General features: G+C 41.0%; 1 protein-coding gene across 26 annotated transcripts in view; it reads right to left on the bottom strand.

Annotated features, from left to right (window-relative positions):
- CACNA2D3 (calcium voltage-gated channel auxiliary subunit alpha2delta 3) overlaps positions 1-21,200 on the bottom strand; it is a 924,345-nt gene that overhangs the window by 538,869 nt on the left and 364,276 nt on the right. For all 26 annotated transcript variants that reach the window (XR_014823278.1, XR_014823270.1, XR_014823269.1 and 23 more), the window contains exons 7-9: positions 19,249-19,309; positions 18,737-18,887; positions 6,777-6,851 (exon numbers count right to left, since the gene is read on the bottom strand). Coding sequence is in view for 3 of the 26 variants with exons in the window: in XM_084988628.1 (XP_084844754.1) it covers positions 6,777-6,851; positions 18,737-18,887; positions 19,249-19,309 (287 nt within the window). In the remaining 23 variants the exon portion in view is untranslated. The remainder of the gene's footprint in view (positions 1-6,776; positions 6,852-18,736; positions 18,888-19,248; positions 19,310-21,200) is intronic.

Here is a 21,200-nt window from a genome sequence, read left to right as displayed (position 1 = left end):
TGGTAACCATAAGTTTGTTTTCAAAGTCTCTGTGTCTACTTCTGTTCTCCAAATAATTTTATTTGTATCATTTTTATGTTCTAGATATAAATAATATCATGTTTTCTTTTCATTGTCTAACAAACTTCACTTAGTATGATAATCTCTAGGTCCATCCACGTTGCTACAAATGGCATTATTTCATTCTTTTTTATGGCTGAGTAATATTCCATTGTATACATGTCTATTTACATATAAGGTAATCATCGATACATATGTTCTTATTGCCATTTTGGTAATTGTTTCAGACTTGTTTTAGTTGGTCCTTCTTTTATTCACTTCTCTGTGATTCGATGGCTATCTTATTGCTGTGTTGGATTGCTTTCTTATTTGTGTATCTATTGCAGATTTTTCATTTCTGGTTACCATGAAGTTTTGATACAGGAGTGTGTGTGTGTCTGTGTGTGTGTGTGTGTGTACATATTCAAGATTGTTTTAAGTTGCGATCTCCTAATTGCAAATGCATCTCCAGTATCCCGCATTTGTATTTGGCTTTTCTTACAATTACTGCTTTTGTTATCATATTTGTGTGTGGATGATTTCCTACTTTTAGTATGTGTTTGCCTTTACTGGAGACCCCTTTCATTTGCAATTTTCTTGTTTCTAGTTGTGCCCTTTTCTTTTCCACCCTGAGAAGTTCCTTCAGTGTTTGTTGTAAAGCTGGTTTGGTGGTAGTGTGTTCTTTTAGCTTTTGCTTGGGTGAAAAGCTATATAGATTTCCCCTTCAAATCTGAATAACAGCCTTACTAGGTAGAGTACTCTTGATTGGAGGTTTTTCCTTTCATCATTTTAAATATATTGTGCTACTCCCTTCTGGCCTTGAGAATTTTGCTGAAAAATCAGCTAATCTCTGTATTGGGGTCCCCCTGTATATTATTTGTTGCTTTTCTCTAGCTGCTTTCAATATTTTCTGTCTTTAATTGCTGTCAGTTTGATTAATATGTGTATTGGGGTGTTCCCCTTGCATTTATTCTATAAGGTATCCGTTGTGTTTCTTGTATTTGAGTGAGTGATTCCCTTCCCATATTAGGGCAGTTTTGGGCCTTTATCTCTTCAAATTTCTTCTCCAGTCCTTTCTTTCTCCTCTTTCTGGTATCCCTATAACGTGAATGTTGGTGAATTTAATGTTGTCCCAGCATTCTCTTAGACTGTCCTCATTTTTTTCATTCTTTTTTCTTTATTCTGTTCCACATCTGTGATTTCCACTAGTCTGTCTTCCAACACCCTTATTTGTTTTTCTGCTTACTACATTCTGCTATTGGTTCCTTCCAGTGAATTTTTTATTTTGGTCATTGTGTTGTTTATTTCTTCTTCTTTCATCTTGAAATCTTCTACTTAATTGTTAAATGTTTCTTATAATTTATTGATCTTTGAATTCAGTTTTTTTTCCAAATTCTTGGATCATCTTTACTATTACTCTAAAGTCTTATTTCATGAAGATTCCATTTCACTTAGCTGTTTTTCTGGCTTGTTGTCTCATTCCTTCATCTGGCTCATATTTCTCTGCCTTTTCATTTTGTGTAGCTGTATGTGTGGCTCCTTTTTGCAGGTTACAGGGTTGTAGCCTCTCTTGCTTCTGGTGTCTGCCCCCTTGTGGGTGAAGTTGTTGCAGGGGCTTGTGGTTGGGTTCCTGATGGGAGGAATGGGTGCCTGCCCACTAGTAGGCAGAGCTGAGTCTTATCCCTCTGGTGGGTGGGCTTTGTCTGTGGGTGTGATTAGAGGAGGCAGTACACCTTGGAGGACTTTAGGCAGCCTGTTTGCTGGGGCTGTGTTCCCACCCTGTTTGATGTTTGGCCTGGGGCTTCTCAGCCCTGATGGCTGGCACCAGATTTTTTCCTAAATAGCAGCCTCTAGGGGAGCTCAAGCCAATGATTATCACCTGGGACCCCCCACCTCCAATGTTATACCCCACAGTGAGACACAGCCACCTGCTCCTTTCCCAGAAGACCCTCCAAGACCTGCATGTAGGTCTGACCCAGATTCTGATGGAGTCCCTGCTTTGCCCTGGGACCCAGTGCATATGAAACACTTTATGCTCCTTCGAAGAGTGGAGTCTCTGTTTCCCCCCCCTCCCCATCCTGTGGAGCTCCTATGCTGAAGGTCTACTGACTTTCAAAGCCAAGTACTTCTGGGCTCCTCCGCCCAGTGTCAGACCCCCAGTTAGAGAACTGACATAAGGTTTGCAACTCTCATACCTCTAGGAGAGTCTCTGGTATATAGTTATTTTCCAGCCTGTGGGTCACCCACCTGGTGGGTATGGGATTGCTTATATCATGAAAGCACCCCTCCTCCTACCATCTTGATGTGGCTTATTTGTCTTTGGGTTTAGGATATCTGTTTCAGTAGCTTCCAGTCTATTTTGTTGATGGGTATTCAGCAACTAGTTGTAATTTTGGTATTTTTGTGACAGGAGGTGAGCTTGAGGCCTTCTAGTTCACCATCTTATCTCTCTCCACCAGCTCCAGGTTTTTATATGTAGTCAATTAATTCAAGGAGGTTATCTCTGTTTCTACTTTGCTGAAAGATTGTTTTTTTGATCAATAACGTATATTGGATTTTATCAAATGCTTTTTCTAAGTTAAATGACACAATCATGTGATTTTTCATCTTTAACCTGTGGATATAATTAATTGTATCGATTGATTTGATACTGATGTCAAACCAGCCTTGTATATCTGGAATTAATCCCACCTGGTGGTGGTGGTGATTTCAGTAATCATCATAAAAGATATTGTGTATGATTTTAACTCTTTTCAAGTTGTTGAGGTTTGTATTATGACCCAGGATCTGTTTACTCTTGGTTAATGTTTCATGGGTGCTTGAAAAGAATGTGTATTCTGCTATTGTTGGAATAGAGTATTCTACAAATGGTATTTAGTTCTTATTGGTTGATGGTGTTGTTCACTTCTTATCCTTCCTGATTCTCAGTTTAATAGTCTGTCAATTCACGACTGTGCAAGTGTACACGTCCCCAACCATAACTACAGGTTCTTCTGTTTCTACTCGCAGCTTATTAAATTTTTGCTTCTTATGATTTGAAGCTCTGTAGTTTGGTCCAAATATATCTATAATTGCTATCTCTTTCTGAGTATTGATCCTTTTATCATTATGTATTGTCCTTCTTTGTCTGATAATTTTCTTTGCTCTGAAGATAACTTTATCTGATATTAATATAGCCACTCCTCTATTAAAAATATTTGCATATTATACCTTTTACATGTTTTTACTTTCAATATGCTTATGGCATTGTATTTCAAGTGAATTTCTTGTAGTCAGCATATGGCTGAAACATTTTTTTTTAAAAATCCACTTGACCAATCTGTCTTTTAATTAGTGTGTTTAAACCCTTTACATTTAAGTTAACTAGTGTATCTTAGGGCTTAAGTCTGCCAGCATATCTCTTTTTCCCATACATTCCTCTGTTTCTCATTTCTATGTCTCTTTTCCTACATTTCTGTGAGTTACTTTTTAAATATTCTTCTTTTTTTTCTTAATGATTGCTCTAAGTACTAATATAAACATGTTATTTATCATAATCTTTTGGTATTAGCATTTACCATTTCCAGTGAAATGTAGAAATCTTACTTCTAATTAGGTCCCTTTACCTTCCACACTTTTAAAGATAATTGCCTTAAGAATTCCCTCAACAAACATGAGCACCACATCAGATTATGCTATAATTTTTATTTCAACTATCAAATATAATTTAAGAATCTTCTGAGAATTAGGATACTCAATCATACTAATTCAAATATTTATCCATTCCAGTAGTCTTTCCTTTCTGAAGTTTCAAGTTTTTTTTTTTTTTTTTCTGTTATTTCCTTTTTCTTTAGAGAACTTCTCGAACCACTCATTAAGGGTAGGTTTGCTGGCAACAAATTTCATAGTTTCCTTATATTTGATAATGCCTTTATTTCTCCTTCATTCATGAAGAATATTTTCACTGAATACAGAACCCTGGGCTTAACAGTTCATTTCTTTCGGTACCTAAAAATGCTTCCTTCTGGTCTCCATGATTTCATATGAGAAATCTGCTATCACTCAAATTGGTAATTTAAGTAGCATGGTCCTTTCTCCCTGGCTGCTATCACTTTTTTTTTTAACTGTAATTACAATGAATTGTGATGTCTTACCATGGATTTATTTGGATTATCCTATTAGGAATTTGCTAAACCTCTTGAATATTAATATTTATGCCTTTCACTAATTTGGGGATGTTTTCAACCAAAATATCTTTCAAATATCTATACAGTCCCACTCTCTTATCCCCTGGCACTTTTATGACATAAATGCTAGACCTTTTATTGTCCCACATGTTCCTGAAACTCTGTTCATTTTGTTCTAATCTATTTTCTCTTTGTTGTTCAGGTTGGATAATTTCTGTTGCTCTGTCTTGAAGTTTACTGATTCTGTCTGCTGTCACTTCCAATCTATAACTGAGCTGATCCAGTGAGCTTTTTATGTTGGTGGCTGTACTTTTCAGTTCTATAATTTCTACTTGGCCTTTTTTTTTAATATATATAATTTCTATTTTTTTGCTGAGATTTTATATTTTTTAATTTATTTCAAGAGAATTCTTAATTGCTTGGTGAAACAATTTAATAACTTCAACATCTGATTCATGTCAATATTAGCTTCTGTTGATTGTCATTTTTCATTCATTTTTTGATTTCTAATCATTCTTGGCATGACAAGGAATTTTTAATTATATCCTGGGCATCTTAGATTGTGTACTATGAGACAATGGGTCCTATTTGGTCTTTTTTCTTAGCAGTCTGTCTCTCTGTTGAGGTGTGGCACAAGGGCCAGGTGGGGGGTGGGTGGGGTGGAAGATCAACTTCCTGTTAATTCCTGCTGAAACTACGGAAGGCTGGTCTAATGGTTGTTCCACTGGTGGTTTGATGGAATAGGAAAAGTACTGACACATAGGTATTTTTACTGTTAGGCCATCCTTTTCCTGGTCCTTTGGTTAGAAGAAACAAGCTTTTCTTTGAAGCTTGCTATTTTGTTTTTGTCTGTGCCTGCTGTTGGCCCAAGTGGAAAGCTTCTAGAATGCTCTATTTGGAATATATAGAAATCACTAAGAAACCCAGAGAACTCACCCCATGTTTTTAAGTCTAGGCACCTTCTTTCTACCTTGCAGAGTCTTTCCATACTTATTTGTTGGGTTATTTCCAGGGTTTTCCAGTTGTAAAGGGAGGTATCTAATTAAAATGTGGCTATTCCATACTGACAGAATCAAATGTCTGAATTAATTTTAATAAAAACTACTCCATAAGTTCAAAGGCAATTTCAAATAAATTCTTAGTTCACTTTCTCTAACAATTTTTTCATTCATAAAACTTCATATCCCCAAATATCACACTGCCCTTGCTCATCTGGAAAGCCATCTGAAGGAAGGCCTTGATCATTTTAAGTGTCTTTTCTATTTAATGTTATAAGCACCATCACTGGACACCAATTTGAGGCTCTGGAAGATAGCCCCATGCTACAGAATTGATAAGTGGGTGAAATCTAGGCCCAGGCAATAGCCAAACAAAGGGAAGGTCCCTAGAGAAATTTGGCTGTAAAATTTTTTTTTCCCTAACTGAGCCTAAAAAATGACTATGAACAGGCATTCTCTAGATACACTTATTCTTTCAACAAGTGTACTTGTTTCTCTTTCCTGAAAGCAAAGCTTGTTATGGTGTTTCTTCCCCCTCAAACTGAAGCTTGCATATTAACTCTGATAATTTTTCCTTCTCACTCTGGGTCCTAGTCATAATGAATTTATCCCAATCCTCCATTGTTCACTCCCTCAGAGATGCCCAAACCAAGTGCTTCTACCACCTGCATCTAAGTTAGCACTAATACCACTTCCTGCCCATTTGGGCCAGGGATTCTCCCCAGCACTTGCACAGTGTGTCCACAGAGACCACTGTCCTCAGCCAGCTCATGGGTGTCTTCTCTACAGGGGAGCAGCATTCTGTACTCACATGGCAGATACAACAAAATGACGTGAGTAGTGGCAGCTATGACTCCCAGGAAGTGTGACATTGTTGCAGCCACAGCTACACTTTCAACCTAAATTGTCACCTGGCCCTGTAGGGGTGACCAATGGTGGCTATCATGTTTCTACTGACAGCTTTAAAGGTAAACACAAGGAAACAGGGTTTCATAGAAATCTATTCTGGGAATTTTCCCAGGATGCTCCAGTTAGAAGGTAAATATTTTGCTCCAGGCAATACATTTATGAAGAAGGCAGTGCTCAGCAAATCAAGGTTATAGCAGAAAGTAACATCATTCCTATCCTCATAAAGCTTACCTTCTAATTCAGGAGTCAATTTACCCCAATAGCTATCTCAACAATTATTTAATCAATTGTATTAAGTGCAAGAAGAGATGTAATAGGTGGGTTCAGTTTTCTTTGAAATCTCAGCAAGAGCCATGTTCTTTCAATGGTGTCAATACGGGTGAAAAGCACAACACATGATGTGCTTAGAACACGAGAAAAAGAAAACCAATGCAATTGTTTCAGAACTAGTGAACATCTAAATTCAATATAAGTATTTAACTGTCATGATTTTATCTGTACCTCTTCATAAAGGTTCTACACACTGCAGTTCCAAGGCCCTCAGTGAAAGGGCAGTACATGTAATGAGTTTCTAGAAACCAGGACAGAATTATTGTTAAGTGCTCACTGTGAGGGAAATGGTGTGCCATGACATCTGATGCGCCCACCCAGTGGCAGGCCCTACCTCTTTGTTTGTCCTGTCAGCTTGCACCAATGTTCCATTCAGGCAAGGTTCCACGTAGTGAAGCTCCTCATTATACTGAAAAGAGAAAAAATAACCAAGAGGAAACCAAATAAGCATCTGAAGGGTACGAAATAATTTAAGGACACACATATACAAACAAAAAAGGAGCATGATCACAGGCTTAATTCATTTAAAGAAAGTTACTTTCTCAAGTGCTCCTATAAAAAATGTGCTTAAGTATCAAAAATAGATTTTATTCCTTTCTTGTTTGAGGGAGAAGCTTACTGAGCACATGCTGGTGTATGGCAGTGTTCAGGGTGCACATAGTTAACTGATAATCCTTCAGGGGTGGCTCCAAACATGGAGACTGCATGGGCATGGCTGAGAGTGCATGGTCCAGGTGAGATCTAAAGAGCATCCCAGACTTGGGTCAATGTCTCCAGATCCAGTCTTTGATTTCATGGAGCCAAGGGACCCATGTGCTGGTGACACATGAATGAAGACAGATTAGAGGAAAGAAAGGCCTTGATGTTCCCCTGTGGGTGGCTATGCAGTTATTAGTCAGTGTCACATGCCCAGTGACACCACCTTTCCACACAGGCGGATGTCAGCCTTCTAACTATTTTTGACCCCGGAATACCCACATTAGGGCCTTTTGTTTTGTCCAAAGCTCACAACTAGGAAGAAGAAATTCGAGTGTTCTTGTCTTCACTTCCCCATCAAGCATGATTCTCTGTGCCATAGCTAGACTGGGACCTTCCAAAACACACATCTAATCATACTCCCTCTTGTCGATGCCATTCAGAGAGCCCCACTGCTCTGCAGATGAACATTCCCAGGGCTTGACAGGGCACTGGACACACGGCCCTGTTGACCTTTCTAGGGTCACTCATTAGCCCTTCCTATACACTCAGCATTGGCCAGCCCTAATTACCTTCCAGTCATCTGAGAAGCTTCATCATTTCCTTCAGGCCTCCCACCACTGGGCCTTCCACTTAGAGCCCTCCTTTGGCATCTCCCAGCCAACTCCTGTTCATTCTCTGGGCCAGCTGATTCCTGCCTCCTCTAGGAACTCTAGGAAGAAGCCCCTATCATAAGAGAATCTCCTCTCCTATCTTCTCCCAAATTCTAATTTCCTGGTGTTTAGATCCCTCATCACAATGTGGGTCCACATCATTAGGGTTCATGTCTGGTTCCTCAGTGTATTCCCTGTGGCAGGCACAGGGCTGAACCCACAGTAGGTAACAGAGAACAATGTGTTCAATGAGAGTGTCATGGCATTTCCACTTAAGGGAACAAAGGCCCAGCCCAGTGCTCTAGAGGGAAGGAACCAGAACTATCTCTCAGGCAAAGTCTGGCTAAGAAGTTTGAACTTCACACCTGTAGGCAGTGATAACCATGGAGGATTGGGAATAGGAGAGTAGGTGAAATAAAGAAATCAGCTCAGGACAACTTCTCTGGACACACCACAGTGAGAGACTGCAAAGGACTAGACTAGCAGCTCTTGCAACAGCAACTCAGCTGCATCAGGTTTCACATGCCAGGAGGTTTTCTAGAAAGTAGAGGTAGTGATGACACTAATATCCACAACAATTAGTGAGTATTTCCTTTATCTAGACACAGACTAGACTTCATTCACAGGATATCTCAACCTCATATGGTACTTCCAATCACTCCCCCTTTACAGATGGGGAAACAGAGGCAAAATGAGGATGATCGACTTATCCCAAGTCACAAGGGAGTACATAAGGGGCAGAGTGCAGATTCAAATCTAAGCAGTCAGACCTCACAGCCACTGACCTCAGGACCTCAGAGCCCATGATTTGTCCTTTCTGGCAGCCAAGCTTATGTTTCCTATCAGTTTAAATTTTGCTATCTCCTTTGCTTGTTGTTTTTAGTCATACGAAAGCATCTGAAAATTATAGCTCAATGATCTTCGCGCTTAGACAAAGCATGGAGGAAAAAATATATTCATGCAATGCTGAAATTAGCCATTGACAAATGGGAGTGTGACTCTTGGTCAACAAATGGAACATCATCTCAGGATTCAGGAAGTAACTGCACAGTGCAGCCTGCAGAAGAGCTTCTTTGGAGTTCCTGTCATGGCTCAGTGACTAACAAATCCAACTAGGAACCATGAGGTTGTGGGTTTGATCCCTGGTCTCACTCAGTGGGTTAAGGATCCAGCGTTGCAGTGAGCTGTGGTGTAGGTCACAGACACGGCTTGGATCTGGCATTACTGTGGCTCTGGAGTAGGCCGGCTGCTATAGCTCCAATTCGACCCCTAGCCTGGGAACCTCCATATGCCACAGGAGTGGCCATAGAAAAGGCAAAAAGACAAAAAGACAAAAAAAAAAAAAAAAAAAAAAGAGCTTCTTCAAAGTTTTCAGTTCATATAGAACTGACACTGGAAGTTGCTGGGAAAAAACAGCCATTTCCCCTCTCCTCCAGCTCCCTTGTTGACTAATATGGTTCAGGGTGACAATAGACCCACTCTTAAAGCTTGAAGCCACAGTCACAGCTATCCAGTCCCCCTCTGCTGGACACATGCTTTCAGAGCCTGTTGTATAGCTAGAGATGGTCTAGTGATATCCATTGCCAGCTAATGAAATAAGGGGTAGTTTTCTGGGCAGTTTCAATGAAATTTTTTTCTTGACATTAAAGGGAAACTCTTCTATACCCACTGCCTTCCTTCCTTCTTGGCATGTTATTGTGGCACTACAGCAGCCATTTTGCAACCATGAGGTGAGGAGGTTAAGAATGGAGAGTAAGACTCGAGGAAGACAGAGAGGCAAGATAGAGCCAGTGTGGGTCCTAGATGACACTGTTGAATCACTGTACCAGACCATAGCTGCCCACCTCCAGGCTTCTTCCATGAGATCATGAGATGCTTACATACTGAAGCAACCTTTATTCAGTTGTTTCCTAACTTGCAGTCCAAAATTGTCCCACTTCATTTTCAAGGTAAATTTTAAAACTATCTACATTCTGCCTAATACATGTTCTCAGTGTTGATTCCTGAGGTTGTAAAGCCTGAGGGAGGAGTCAAGACATTTGGGTCCAAGTTCTGCCTCTGCCATACACTCACTATGTGTCCTTGGGGAAGTCACTAAAGCTCTCTGATCCCAGATTCCTATGCATAAAAAGGTGCTAATCCACTTCTATTTCCCCTTCGGGGCCCCCATGAGGATCCAACCAGGCAAAAGACCTGAAACTGCTTTGCTAATTTAAACGTTTGTACATGTGGGGGTGGGGCATTGAAAGGGCTTAAAAATAAAGAAGACCAAGAAGTTCTTGCCCTCATCAGAGAGGAACATGTGCAGTAATCAAAACCATGCTCACCATCACTGTGTGAGCTGTGGCCACAGTGGAGGAATCTGCTCTTATGAACCCCCGCCAGCTTGTTAGTGGCATCATCCAAGCTTGCAGTTAACTAATTTCCCTCGACTGCATCAGGACAAAGCTATGCTGAGCAATCTGGTCTGTGTCATCAAAGGGGCAGGGCTCAGCTGTCTGTGTGAGGGAATGTGGCACACCAGGCAACTGTGCCAATGAGGCCCATGGGCTGTGTAAGCTCACCACACTACCCAGCACTCCTCCCCAGGGGGTCACCAAGGGCACCCTACATGTGAAATTGCTCCCAGGCTCCCAGCAGCTCTCCATTTGGAAACCTTTTAATTTCTGCATTTTAAGGATGTCCCTTAGATTTCTACTTTGTGAAACAGTGATGTGAGATGGCCAAGTCAACTAACAACTGAGAAGATCTGGTCACCTCCAATCCTAAAATACAATGGGCTCCTTCAGCTCTCCATCCCTAGGTAAACAAATAGCTATCAAGGGTAGGAAATAGGAATGGTGACTGCAATGTACATCATCACACCAGATGGAATGTTTTCCTGCCATTTGCTCTTGCTCCCTCCCACTACCAGGAGTGAACACCAGGGAGGCACTCACCCACTCCCTACTCTTCCCCAAACAGTTCAGTCCTTCCTGGGAGTTTCTGCAAAATGGGAAGAGTCTCTCAGCAGGATAGAAGAGGGTCTAGACTGCCCTAAGGATAGTGAAGCCAGCATACGAACCACATAGTGAGGAGATGGGCAAAGAACTTTCACCCCTTAAAGAGTTTGGAAACTGCCACATAGACTCCAGGCTTTGGTCACTCTCAGTTCCCTCTCTTTCTCTTGCCTGGCTGACATGCCTCCTCTGAGGCACACAGAGATAGAACAACAGAGCTGAAGAGACTGTAGCAGACAGAGTAGGTTCAAATCCTGGCTCTTATACACACTAGCTGGATGACCTTGGCCAAGGAATTTCCACTCTTTTAGCTTCAGCATTCATGTTGGAGGAATGGAGACTGTAGCTGCATCTCATGAACTCACTGTGAGGATGAAATGAGATGATGCAGTAAAGAGTCAACACAGAACCCCCCATATAAGAAAGAGAAAGCAAGTGTCTGGATGCACATGCACAAGAAGGAAAGAAAATATGTATGTGAGAGTGATGTTTGCTACACAGAGAGGAAGAGTGATGGTGGCACCAGATCTGGTACTTGCTAGGTAGATGGTGCTAAGTAGGTGGTACTTGCTAGTAAGTGGTGGGGTGATGACAGTGACCCACTCTTGGGAACAGGGCTCATCTGCTGCACATACTGCATTTGTTGGAGAGAACTATTGCTCTAATTGGCACATATGACTCTCTAAATATCCAAGACAGAATCCCCAACACTGCCTGGCTGCACTCTGCCCTACCCTGTGCCACACTCTGAATTCTCCCAGTAACCTGGGTCTGTGGCAGACCAGGAGCCAAGACATTGCAGCCAGCCTATTGCCAAATCCCCTGCTGGGAAGGCAGCTGCCAAGAAACCCTTTGTTCCTTTCTTTCCTCACTTTGCTTAACTAAGCACGTACTATGTGCCAGGGACATCAAACACCGGCAAAATGTGCACATGATTATCACTATGGAGTGATCATGGACCACTTTTCTTACTTTTTTTAGCAAAAGACTATGCTCATGTCTGAAGATAATGTCTAATTTTCCTTTCATGATAAAACGGACTTATCTGTGATGTTGCAATGGTCTATCCAAAAAAAAAAAAAAGAAAGAAAAAAAAAAGGCTCAAGAAAAACCCTTCATCTCCACATGTGAGGCTATATCCCACTCTCTTCAGGCCAACCCCCAAACTCTACAGTCTGACAGCAAGGGACATACCACCATCTGCCTTTTCCTTCCCTTTGCCTAATCTCTCGAAGCACTCCCAACATCTAGCATCTTAAAGTCACAGCAAAATGCTCAATGGCAATTTTAATGATAGCCGAAATAGGAAAGGCAAGTTTTAAGTTTCATTCAATGACTGGCTAGAAGTTTTGGAAGAAGGATCTAAAAGCACAGGAGTTCCTCTTGCAGCGGAGTGGGTTAAGGATCTGACATTGCCACAGCTATGGCATAGGTGGCATCTGTGGCTCAGGATATGATCCCTGGCCCAGGAACTTCCATAGGTCACAGTTGCAGCCAAAAAAGAAAAGAAAAAAAAAAAAAGGAATAAAAAAGAACAAATGGGCTGGGCTCGCCAATCATGATTCACATTTTGGTACTGGTATAGAATCATGCCACATGTTGGCTCATGTAAATCTCAGCCCAGAGAATGAACAGCAGAGGACAGCTGACTATAGGCTCTGTATGATTTTCAGATTCTAAACCCTGCTTAATGTTGGAAACCAGACTTGATCAATGAAAGCAACTGCAGCTTTCAAGCCTAACAGAAGGAGATCATCAGCTGCCTATAAAAGAGAACGAAGGAAGACCTCATGAAGAAGGAAGAGACTTTAGGGAACATGTGGACACATCACCCTGTAGCTGAGACACTCTCCATTTCTTCCATTGCCCCCAAGGGACATCCCAGTTCCTCTGCACAGCTGACAAGACTTGCTTGATCTGAACTGACCTTTTCAATCCAGTCCCATTCTTTTCCCTACCATTCTCACCCACCCATTCTCTCTGCCTCCCACTCTCACCCCCACTCCAGTATGTCCAGACAGACACTGAGCTCCTTTTGGACAGCCTAACTAGGCCTGTACTTCCTGGGGGTTGGAGAAGACTTATTATAACCTGAAAATATCACCTTCCTCCTCAATTGTTTATTCTCCTTTTTTCCTGCCCTGTCTCATTGCAAATGCCTGGCTTCCTATCTTAAAGTGTTCACTTAATCATTGCTTCTTCCAAGAAACCATCACTGAGTCCCTGGTTGGCTGCACTGCCCAAGCTCTGCGCTCTCTCGGCCTCCCCTGCTGCCCCTCTCTGAGACTTCTCTGTCCACACTTGACTGTGAGCACCTGCTCAACTGCCCACATACAACACTCACACTTACACAATCTCAAAGTCCATGCAGGAAGACAACCTTACTTATAAATGCAGCCCCAGTACTTAACTCTTACTGCTCAACAGTATTTGTTGAATGAATAAATAACCAGAACAAAGAAAGGAAAGGTAAAACTATAAAGATTACTGATGGAAAAGATGAGGAACAAAGCTGAGAGGAAAAAAAAAAAAAAGTGGACATAAAGACAAAAAAAAAAAATAATAGAATGAGAATCTCTACTCTCTTCAAAAAACAAATAAACAAAAAGTAAAGAAAGTAAATGCGTATATTTTAGAGAATCCAAAATTCCACACACACAGAAAAAAAAATCCCATAGAACAAAAATGGTGGCATGCTTATATAATGCAAGAAACTGATGTAGAATTGTTGGAATTCTATTAAATATTTTTATGGTTTTATTGGTGCACTTTTGATTAAATAACTTTTTGAATGAAAATGTGCAGGGATTATATAATTAAGCAGATGAACCCACAATATTTTCACCAACACAATGCATCCCAAGGATCTTTTGCATTACAAAAGCTTCTTGTGTAATTTGAAACACAACTGGACATAATTACCAGCACAGAACAAATGAGCACCGAAAGAAAATACCATCCTCATACTTTTAATACGGAATCGATTACTTTAAAAAGCAAATCCATAGCAGGCAAAGCATTGGAGAAACAATTCTAAAGAAAATTCTACAAATTAAAACCAGGGCCCCAGAAAGTTCTGGGATGAACTAACAAAATGATGCTCTTTTTTATTTAACTCTGCACGAACAGGGGGTACAGAGGCATTTAAACTGATTTCAATAATATCAGCCCAGTTAATACTGTATTCATTTAAAGCATGGCTTAGGCTTCTGTAAAATCATCTTTCAAATTTCAACCTGGAACAGAATTAGCACCCTCATTTTTATGATAATATTGTTAATTTAATGCATGGCTTGGAGTTAGATTTCAAAGTGAATCAGAAGAATATGGCTTTTCTCTTGTCAGAGACATCTCTCTTCATGCATCAGTGGTTTGACCTTAAATTTTTAACTTAAACTGCACATAACCACTCTCATATTTCAACTATTCTTTCATAATTCAATCATTTAGCTCATCGGACTAAGATTTTGCAATACCCTGCCCAGGAAAATTAAAACAATTTTTAATATTACCTTTTCCAGTTTATTCTCTGGAAAGATTTGAATTGGAAGGTTTTCAGTATAACATAAGATGTGCTTAGCAATGAACTTAATACAACCATGCAAACATGCAAAAATGACTGGACTGGGCAAGGAAAGCCTTCTCCACTCTTTAAATCTCCTTCTCCCCTTCCCCACTACGGTACTGAAAAATCAAAAGGCAATCATGAATTAGCTTTGTACAAATGAAAAACCTACAGAGCATGAGGGCTTCGAGCATTAAAAATAAAGATTATATTTCTTTACTTTCTCTCTAAAAACACTGAAATGTCTCCTCAAACATGTACTCAGCAAGCGAGAGAAAGCTGACAGTGTAATGGAGGGTGAAATGATAACATCCTCTCCCATAAACGGAATCTAGCCAACAAGAACAATGCACTCAAACGGATTTGCAGGGCATTATGGAGGCATTTTCAAATATACCAGCCCCCTTGCACTTACAAGAGAATGCAGTGGGGTCCCCTCCTAGAAAGAGGCAAGTGACCACTTTAAACAGATGGAAGAAAAATGGACACCATATTACTAAAGCAACGATGCCACTGTGGAAATAGGAAAAGGAGATAGAGGTGAAAAAACCAACACAATTTGGCAAGGCAAAACTGCTAAACACACCTGAAGAGACAATTCAAAGGAAAGCAAATGAAGATTTGCCAAGTCTACTGTTTAGGACCATCAAAATACTGGTGTTTTGGAATGAATGCCTGTGCCCATCCCCGCCATGAATTCATATGTTGAAGCTTTTAATCCCCAACTCTGGTGCTATTTGGAGATGGGGACTTTGGGAGGTAATTAGGGTTAGATGAGGTCACAAAGGTAAGGCTCTCATGACGGAATTGTGCCCTGAAAAAATGAGCTTGCTCTCTTTCTCGTTCTCTCTGCGTGAGCACAAGGAGAAGAGGAGGTATGCAAGGGAGGAAGAGAATCCTCACCAGAAACCAAGCTCTGCCAGATCTTCATCTTGGACTTTCCAGCCTCTAGAACTGGGAGAAAATAGCTCTGTTGTTTATGCCACCTAGTGTATGGCATTTGGTTATGGCAGATGGAGCTGACTAATACAGTTTATAAGCATGTAAACATTATACCCTACCTACTTAGTGGGTATTCTGTGCATAACCTCCTTTGGTGTAGCTTCACTTCTAGATTTTATTGAATAGAAGCAACCGTGCAAAAATATATGCCCAGCTCCATTCACTGTAGCACTCCCGAGTAGAAAAGATTAGTTTAGGAGTTCCCATCATGGCTCAGTGGAAATGAATCCAACTAGAACCATGAGGTTGCAGGTTCCATCCCTCGCCTCCCTCAGTGGGTCAAGGATCCGGCATTGCCATGAGCTGTGGTGTAGGTCACAAACGTGGCTTGGATCTGGCGTTGCTGTGGTTGTGGCATACCCTGGCAGCTACAGCTCCGATTGGACCCCTGCAGCTCCGACTGGCACCCCCAAAAGAAGAAAGGATTAGTTTAGTAACAGTTTAACTTCCAGCAAAGTGGGACTGGTTAAAAAATTAATGCTAACTATAAAGGATGGAATATTCTGTTCTTCAGATATACTTGATACAAGTATAGAAGCAAATTGTTAAATGCACTGTAAAACAGGGTTATGTATTTGTGGGAAAAATAGATGTGCGCATATATAGAGAAAAATTTAGAAGAATATATGCCAAATGAAAAGGAAATGGGGACATTTCAAATTGTTTAAAATTTTTAAGGAGTTCCCAACATGGCTCCATGGAAATGAATCTGACTAGAATCTGTGAAGTCTCAGGTTCCGATCCCTGGCCTCACTCAGTGGGTTAAGGATCCGGCACTGCCATGAGCTGTAGTGCAGGTCGCAGACATGGCTCACATCCTGCATTGTTGTGGCCATGGCGTAGGCCAGTGGTGACAGCTCCAGTTTGACTCTAGTTTGGGAACCTCCATATGCTGTGGATGTGGCCCTAAAAAAAAAAGATAAAATTTTTACATATGTTGCCTATACTAAAAGCAATCAATGCGTAAGATTAGTGCTAATTAGTGGTTCCATTTACAAACTCAAGCTTTTAATATAAATGCACAAACATATTTGATCCATCACCCTTACCCATTAAGGGAATAGAGTTCGTGATTTTACTATAGAGGCTTCAAATAAAAAAGTTCAGACTATCTTTCCAGTTGTTGAAATAATTATGTAAATAACCTTGAAGGTGATCATTTATGTTGAAAATTAACAAACAGATGTACAGTGAGGGTTAATGGGCCCTCTAATGGGTTTCTTTATATAAGGGGTCAATTCGGGGTAAAAAAAATAATTTTTTCCTTAACTGCTATAATAACTGGAATGTCTACTTTTAATTATCTTAATCACCCTCTCTTCATAATTGAGTTGACACTGTTTGTATATCTTAATGAACTTACAGAGATTATTTCAATCGATTGGTTTTGTTAACAGAACAATAAATCCTTACTGATAAAGGATTCACAATGTAATTAGTTAGCTCTTCTTATTATGCAAATTTCTGATACTTCTGTAATGAGTAATTAAAGATTAATAAGGAAGATAGTCCCAAATTAGCTGTTTCTTATCTGTAAATGCTTCAGGATGTGTGGGGATTAGGCTATATTTGCATATTCCCAATAGACTGATAACTAAAGTAACTTTTCTTGATTTAGAAACCCAAAATTCTATCTGAAAACTCTCCTTGAAAGAGCTGTGCCTGAGGCCCTACTGTTTCACAGCAAGGTAGCTGAGAGGCTCAACTGCATGTTCTTTCCTTCTGCTCAGGAGGGAAACTTGGGAGTCCTCACTGTGCCACCTTTTCTGACCAAGTGACCTCAAGTCAGTAGCAACCACCTCTTGGTGCCTCTGTCTCCTCACCACGAGGTACATAGCTGGGGTGAATATCCAATGAGATCGCCTACATGGGACACTGGGTGGTGGTACTCTATGGAAAGCAGTTGCTGGTATCATTCATTCAACAAGGATTTAAATTCCTGCTATTTGCCAGCTACTGTCCTAGACACTGGGGATAGTCCAATGAATAAACAAGACTAACCTCTGTTCTCATGGCATTTATTCTCTTTCTTTTCCCTTTCTTTAGGGCTTTTTTAAATATGAGGCTATAAATACGTCATGGTGCCCTGATGTCTCATCAGAAGCAGGTACAACACTTATCAAGCAAACCCCTCCAGTGTCATTTCAACACCTGTGCCTTCCGTCCAAGAAATAAAAGTGGGTACCAAGCCCATACAGAAGGCTGCTCAGAAACAGGGTCAGGGACCCAGAGAAGCCATGCAGACCAAGCAACAACATTCTTGGAGCCACTCACTCTTTAAATAGCATCCATTTTTTTTTTCATGCCCTCCTGTGTACCAGCTCAGGTTATCCTAGCAAGAACCCTGGGGACAATGTGACTGCAACTACTTCACAGCTATGGCATGATGTGCAGACTCAAGTAGCTCACCCCAAGACATGCCATTGTATATGGCCAAACTAGGATTCAAAACTAAATCCTGACTCTGAAGCTCAAGCTCTGTCGCTCTCACCACACTGCCTTGGCTATGTCTGGGACATAGCCACTCCATGTCCCAGATAGAGGCCATGCAGCAAAGCACAGGTAACCACCATGCAGGAACACTTAGCTAAGTACTCAAGGAAAAGAAGAGAAATAAGGAACATGACGAGGCTCACACCAGAGAATTAGGGAGGAGAAGGAAAAGAGTGAAAGTGGGCTCCTGAATCAGTGCCCCTGGGAAGCATGTTCCTGCCCCAGCTTGGTTCCCAGACCTGCCACTTCTCAGCTCTGCAACCTCCGCCAAGCTATTGACACTCTCAAGCCCTGCAGCTTCACTTGAGGACACGTTCAAACCACCCCCACCCCCTAGAGCTGCTGTGAGGAATGAAGACAATGCAAACACAAAGAGTGAGCAAATGGCACACAGTAGGCACTGAAATAAATGTCACTTTTGTTTCTGACGCTGAAATAAATTATTTTGTGAGCCTTAAACTGCTCTCGGCATTTTTGTTGTTTTCTCATCATGATTACTATTACTATCATTGTCATCAGACTAACATAGTTTAAAGTTAACTTCCACATTGAGAAAACCTAGTAGGTTAAGGAAAAATTTCCCAGGTCTAATTCCCCCAAGATTTTGAAAAGGTTGGTTCCCTAGGAAGACTAAATCTGTTACTACTCTCTCAAATGACAGTGCCTGCATGCTAAGTGAGGAAAAGAAATGTGTAAACCTGTTTTCCCAGCCCCCCAAACCCCTCCAATACCACGATCCAGTGAACCCACGATCCAGGGACTGACAGGCCCTCATCCAGGGGCATCTAATGCTGTGTAAATAAAAGCAATAAGAATGTTAACTGCTTGCGGCTAAAAGTTCAAATGAATTCAAAGTGCAAAGAAAGCACAACACAGCTGCACTCACAGCAATTATGTTGAAGAAGTCATCATCCCCCAGCGTGTCCAAAATAGAGGAGACTGTCTGCTTTGCAATCGTCAGACGGAGCCCTTTCATACTGCCACTGACGTCAACTAAAATGACCACGTCTTTCGGAGAAGTCGCTGCCTGGATGTACCTAGGTCAGAGGAAAATTAAGTAAAAATGAATCCTGAATCTCTCTGCAAGTTTTCTCTTTTTAAGAAGTTTGGAGTTCCCGTCATGGCGCAGTGGTTAACGAATTCAACTAGGAAACATGAGGTTGTGGGTTCGATCCTTGGCCTTGCTCAGTGGGTTAAGGATCTGGCGTTGCCGTGAGCTGTGGTGTAGGTTGCAGACATGGCTCAGATCCCGCGTTGCTATGGCTCTGGCGTAGGCTGGTGGCTACAGCTCCAATTCGACCCCTAGCCTGGGAACTTCCATATGCCGTGGGAGTGGCCCTAGAAAAAACAAAAAATAAAAATAAAAATAAATAACTAAGAGGTTTGACCATTTCGTACCATTTTCGGTTCCTGCAGTCAAAGGCAATGACTCCATTCTCATCTGGTTCCCATTTAATCCCTAGAAGAAAAATGGAGTTATAAGAAACCCAGAAACTTCAAATATTTATTCATAGCACTTGAAGGCTGCTCTGCTTTGCTGATTGAATGAACAGGGTGAAAAATCACATGCAAAGACCAACCCTGGGGCTCATCACATGCTCCCTCACCAGCTCTGGGAAGGAGCTTTAGGGCTGAACACTACAGCAAACACGGCTAGAGCTCAGATGCTCCAAAATCTGCTAGAGAATGGTGATATTAGTACTGCACTGTGCATCAAGAAAGGACATGAATCCAGACCCTTACCATGGCTAGTGATTAAAGTTAGCCAAGGTCATTTCTCAATGTCCTGCAAGTTGCTGGACCTGGTGACATCATTCATATATTTCTGGGCAGTTAGGCCCTGTCCCTGGACCTGGGTAGGGCAATGTCCGGGCATGAGGGGTGGAAGGCATTCAATATGTTTCTATTTCAGAATATTCACAAGTCTATTCTATCCTCACTCCTGTTTTTAAAATCAAGAGTTTGGGCCTAGCCTTCTACATTGAAATGAAATAAAATGACCCTAACTATGCTGCATAATATAATTTAAGTTTCAGGCTTTGGAGCCTGGGGGTTTTCCCTTTGTGTAAAATGGGATCCAATGTACTTAGTCTCGTGGCATGTAGGCTGGTCAGGATATGTCCAAGGTTGACATTCTCTCTTTCAAACTTAATTTTTAATGATAAACTTTCATTTAAAAAGAAAATAGTTTGCTGCCTAAAAATAAGATAGAAAAACATTGTTTTCAGCCATCAGAGCTGCTCAGGAATGGAGAATTTGAAACATAGATTTTGGAGTTAAGAAAATAAAAACAAGAATTATTTTCACAAGAGAAAATCCTGACTGGAGACTGTAGCACTGAGATTCTCCTTTCCAATTAATAAAGGCCAGCTTTCTGGACCACATGGGGCTGCTTAAGGTAACACCCCTAAGTTATTCCAAAGATAACCATGAGATGGCAGTTGCTAAACCAAAGAGTCATTTTGTTCTGTCTCCTTGTACCTACATTCCCACCTGCAAATGGACCTAATTTAAAGGTGTTTCTGTAACACATCAGAAAACAGAAGGATGAGAAGCCAATTAATGAAGATAAAATAAAATGAACATGATATTGTACACGATTAGGAAAAGAATGCAATTTATTATAAAAACATCTGACACACTGTATTTATACAAAGCCAAGTACAGCTAGGACGTCAGTCTTGACACATAATGAAATTATATACATCGTGAGGCTAGGTAATGTTCCAATGTGTAATTCCACAAAGAACTGGTTTGAGTCCAAATAAAGAGAAATTCTGCTTAATGTGTTGGCCCATAGTAGATGTTCCATAGATGTTTCTTGAATTGTGAGTGTTCTTGGACCACAACCGTATTTGATCATCATCCACCCCACCCCTTCTAGGCTATCCTTCTTCCATCACAGCCTTCTGTGCTCTACTAGGGAAGAAAATATGCAATTCTGTTATACTGTCCCACCTTTTAGGTCAGGCCCTGGGGGAAGGAATTAATGACATTCAATGTTCTCCTTTTTAACTGTAATCTCTTCCCTTCAAATGGGCTTGTAAATCCTCCCTGACTCTACTGAAAGTTGGTACATTTTGAAAACTCTTAGTCTGCTGGGAAAAGTTATAAAGAATATAATCCAGAGGAAAAAGTAGATTAAATGGAAGGACCTCCAAGCTTTTCGTCCACTAATCACAATGTTCATCCAACTCCAAGCACCATGCCAGTTGATAGACAAACAGCAGTGACTGAGAAAGACAGACCTGGTCCCTGTGTGGCTCACGAAACTCAAGTCTAGCAGGGAAGCTGACACTAGGTAAGAAATTACAAGCACCAGCAATATTGTGAAGAAGTGCATAAGGGCT

Source organism: Sus scrofa, chromosome 13 (assembly GCF_054392235.1).
Source record: "Sus scrofa isolate SSC_HxYL_T2T_F1_AM1 chromosome 13, Sscrofa_HxYL_maternal_Yorkshire_Landrace_v2.0, whole genome shotgun sequence".
Lineage (NCBI taxonomy): Eukaryota > Metazoa > Chordata > Mammalia > Artiodactyla > Suidae > Sus > Sus scrofa.
Note: the sequence above shows the minus strand (reverse complement) of the source record. Positions and strands in the feature narration are given on the sequence as shown.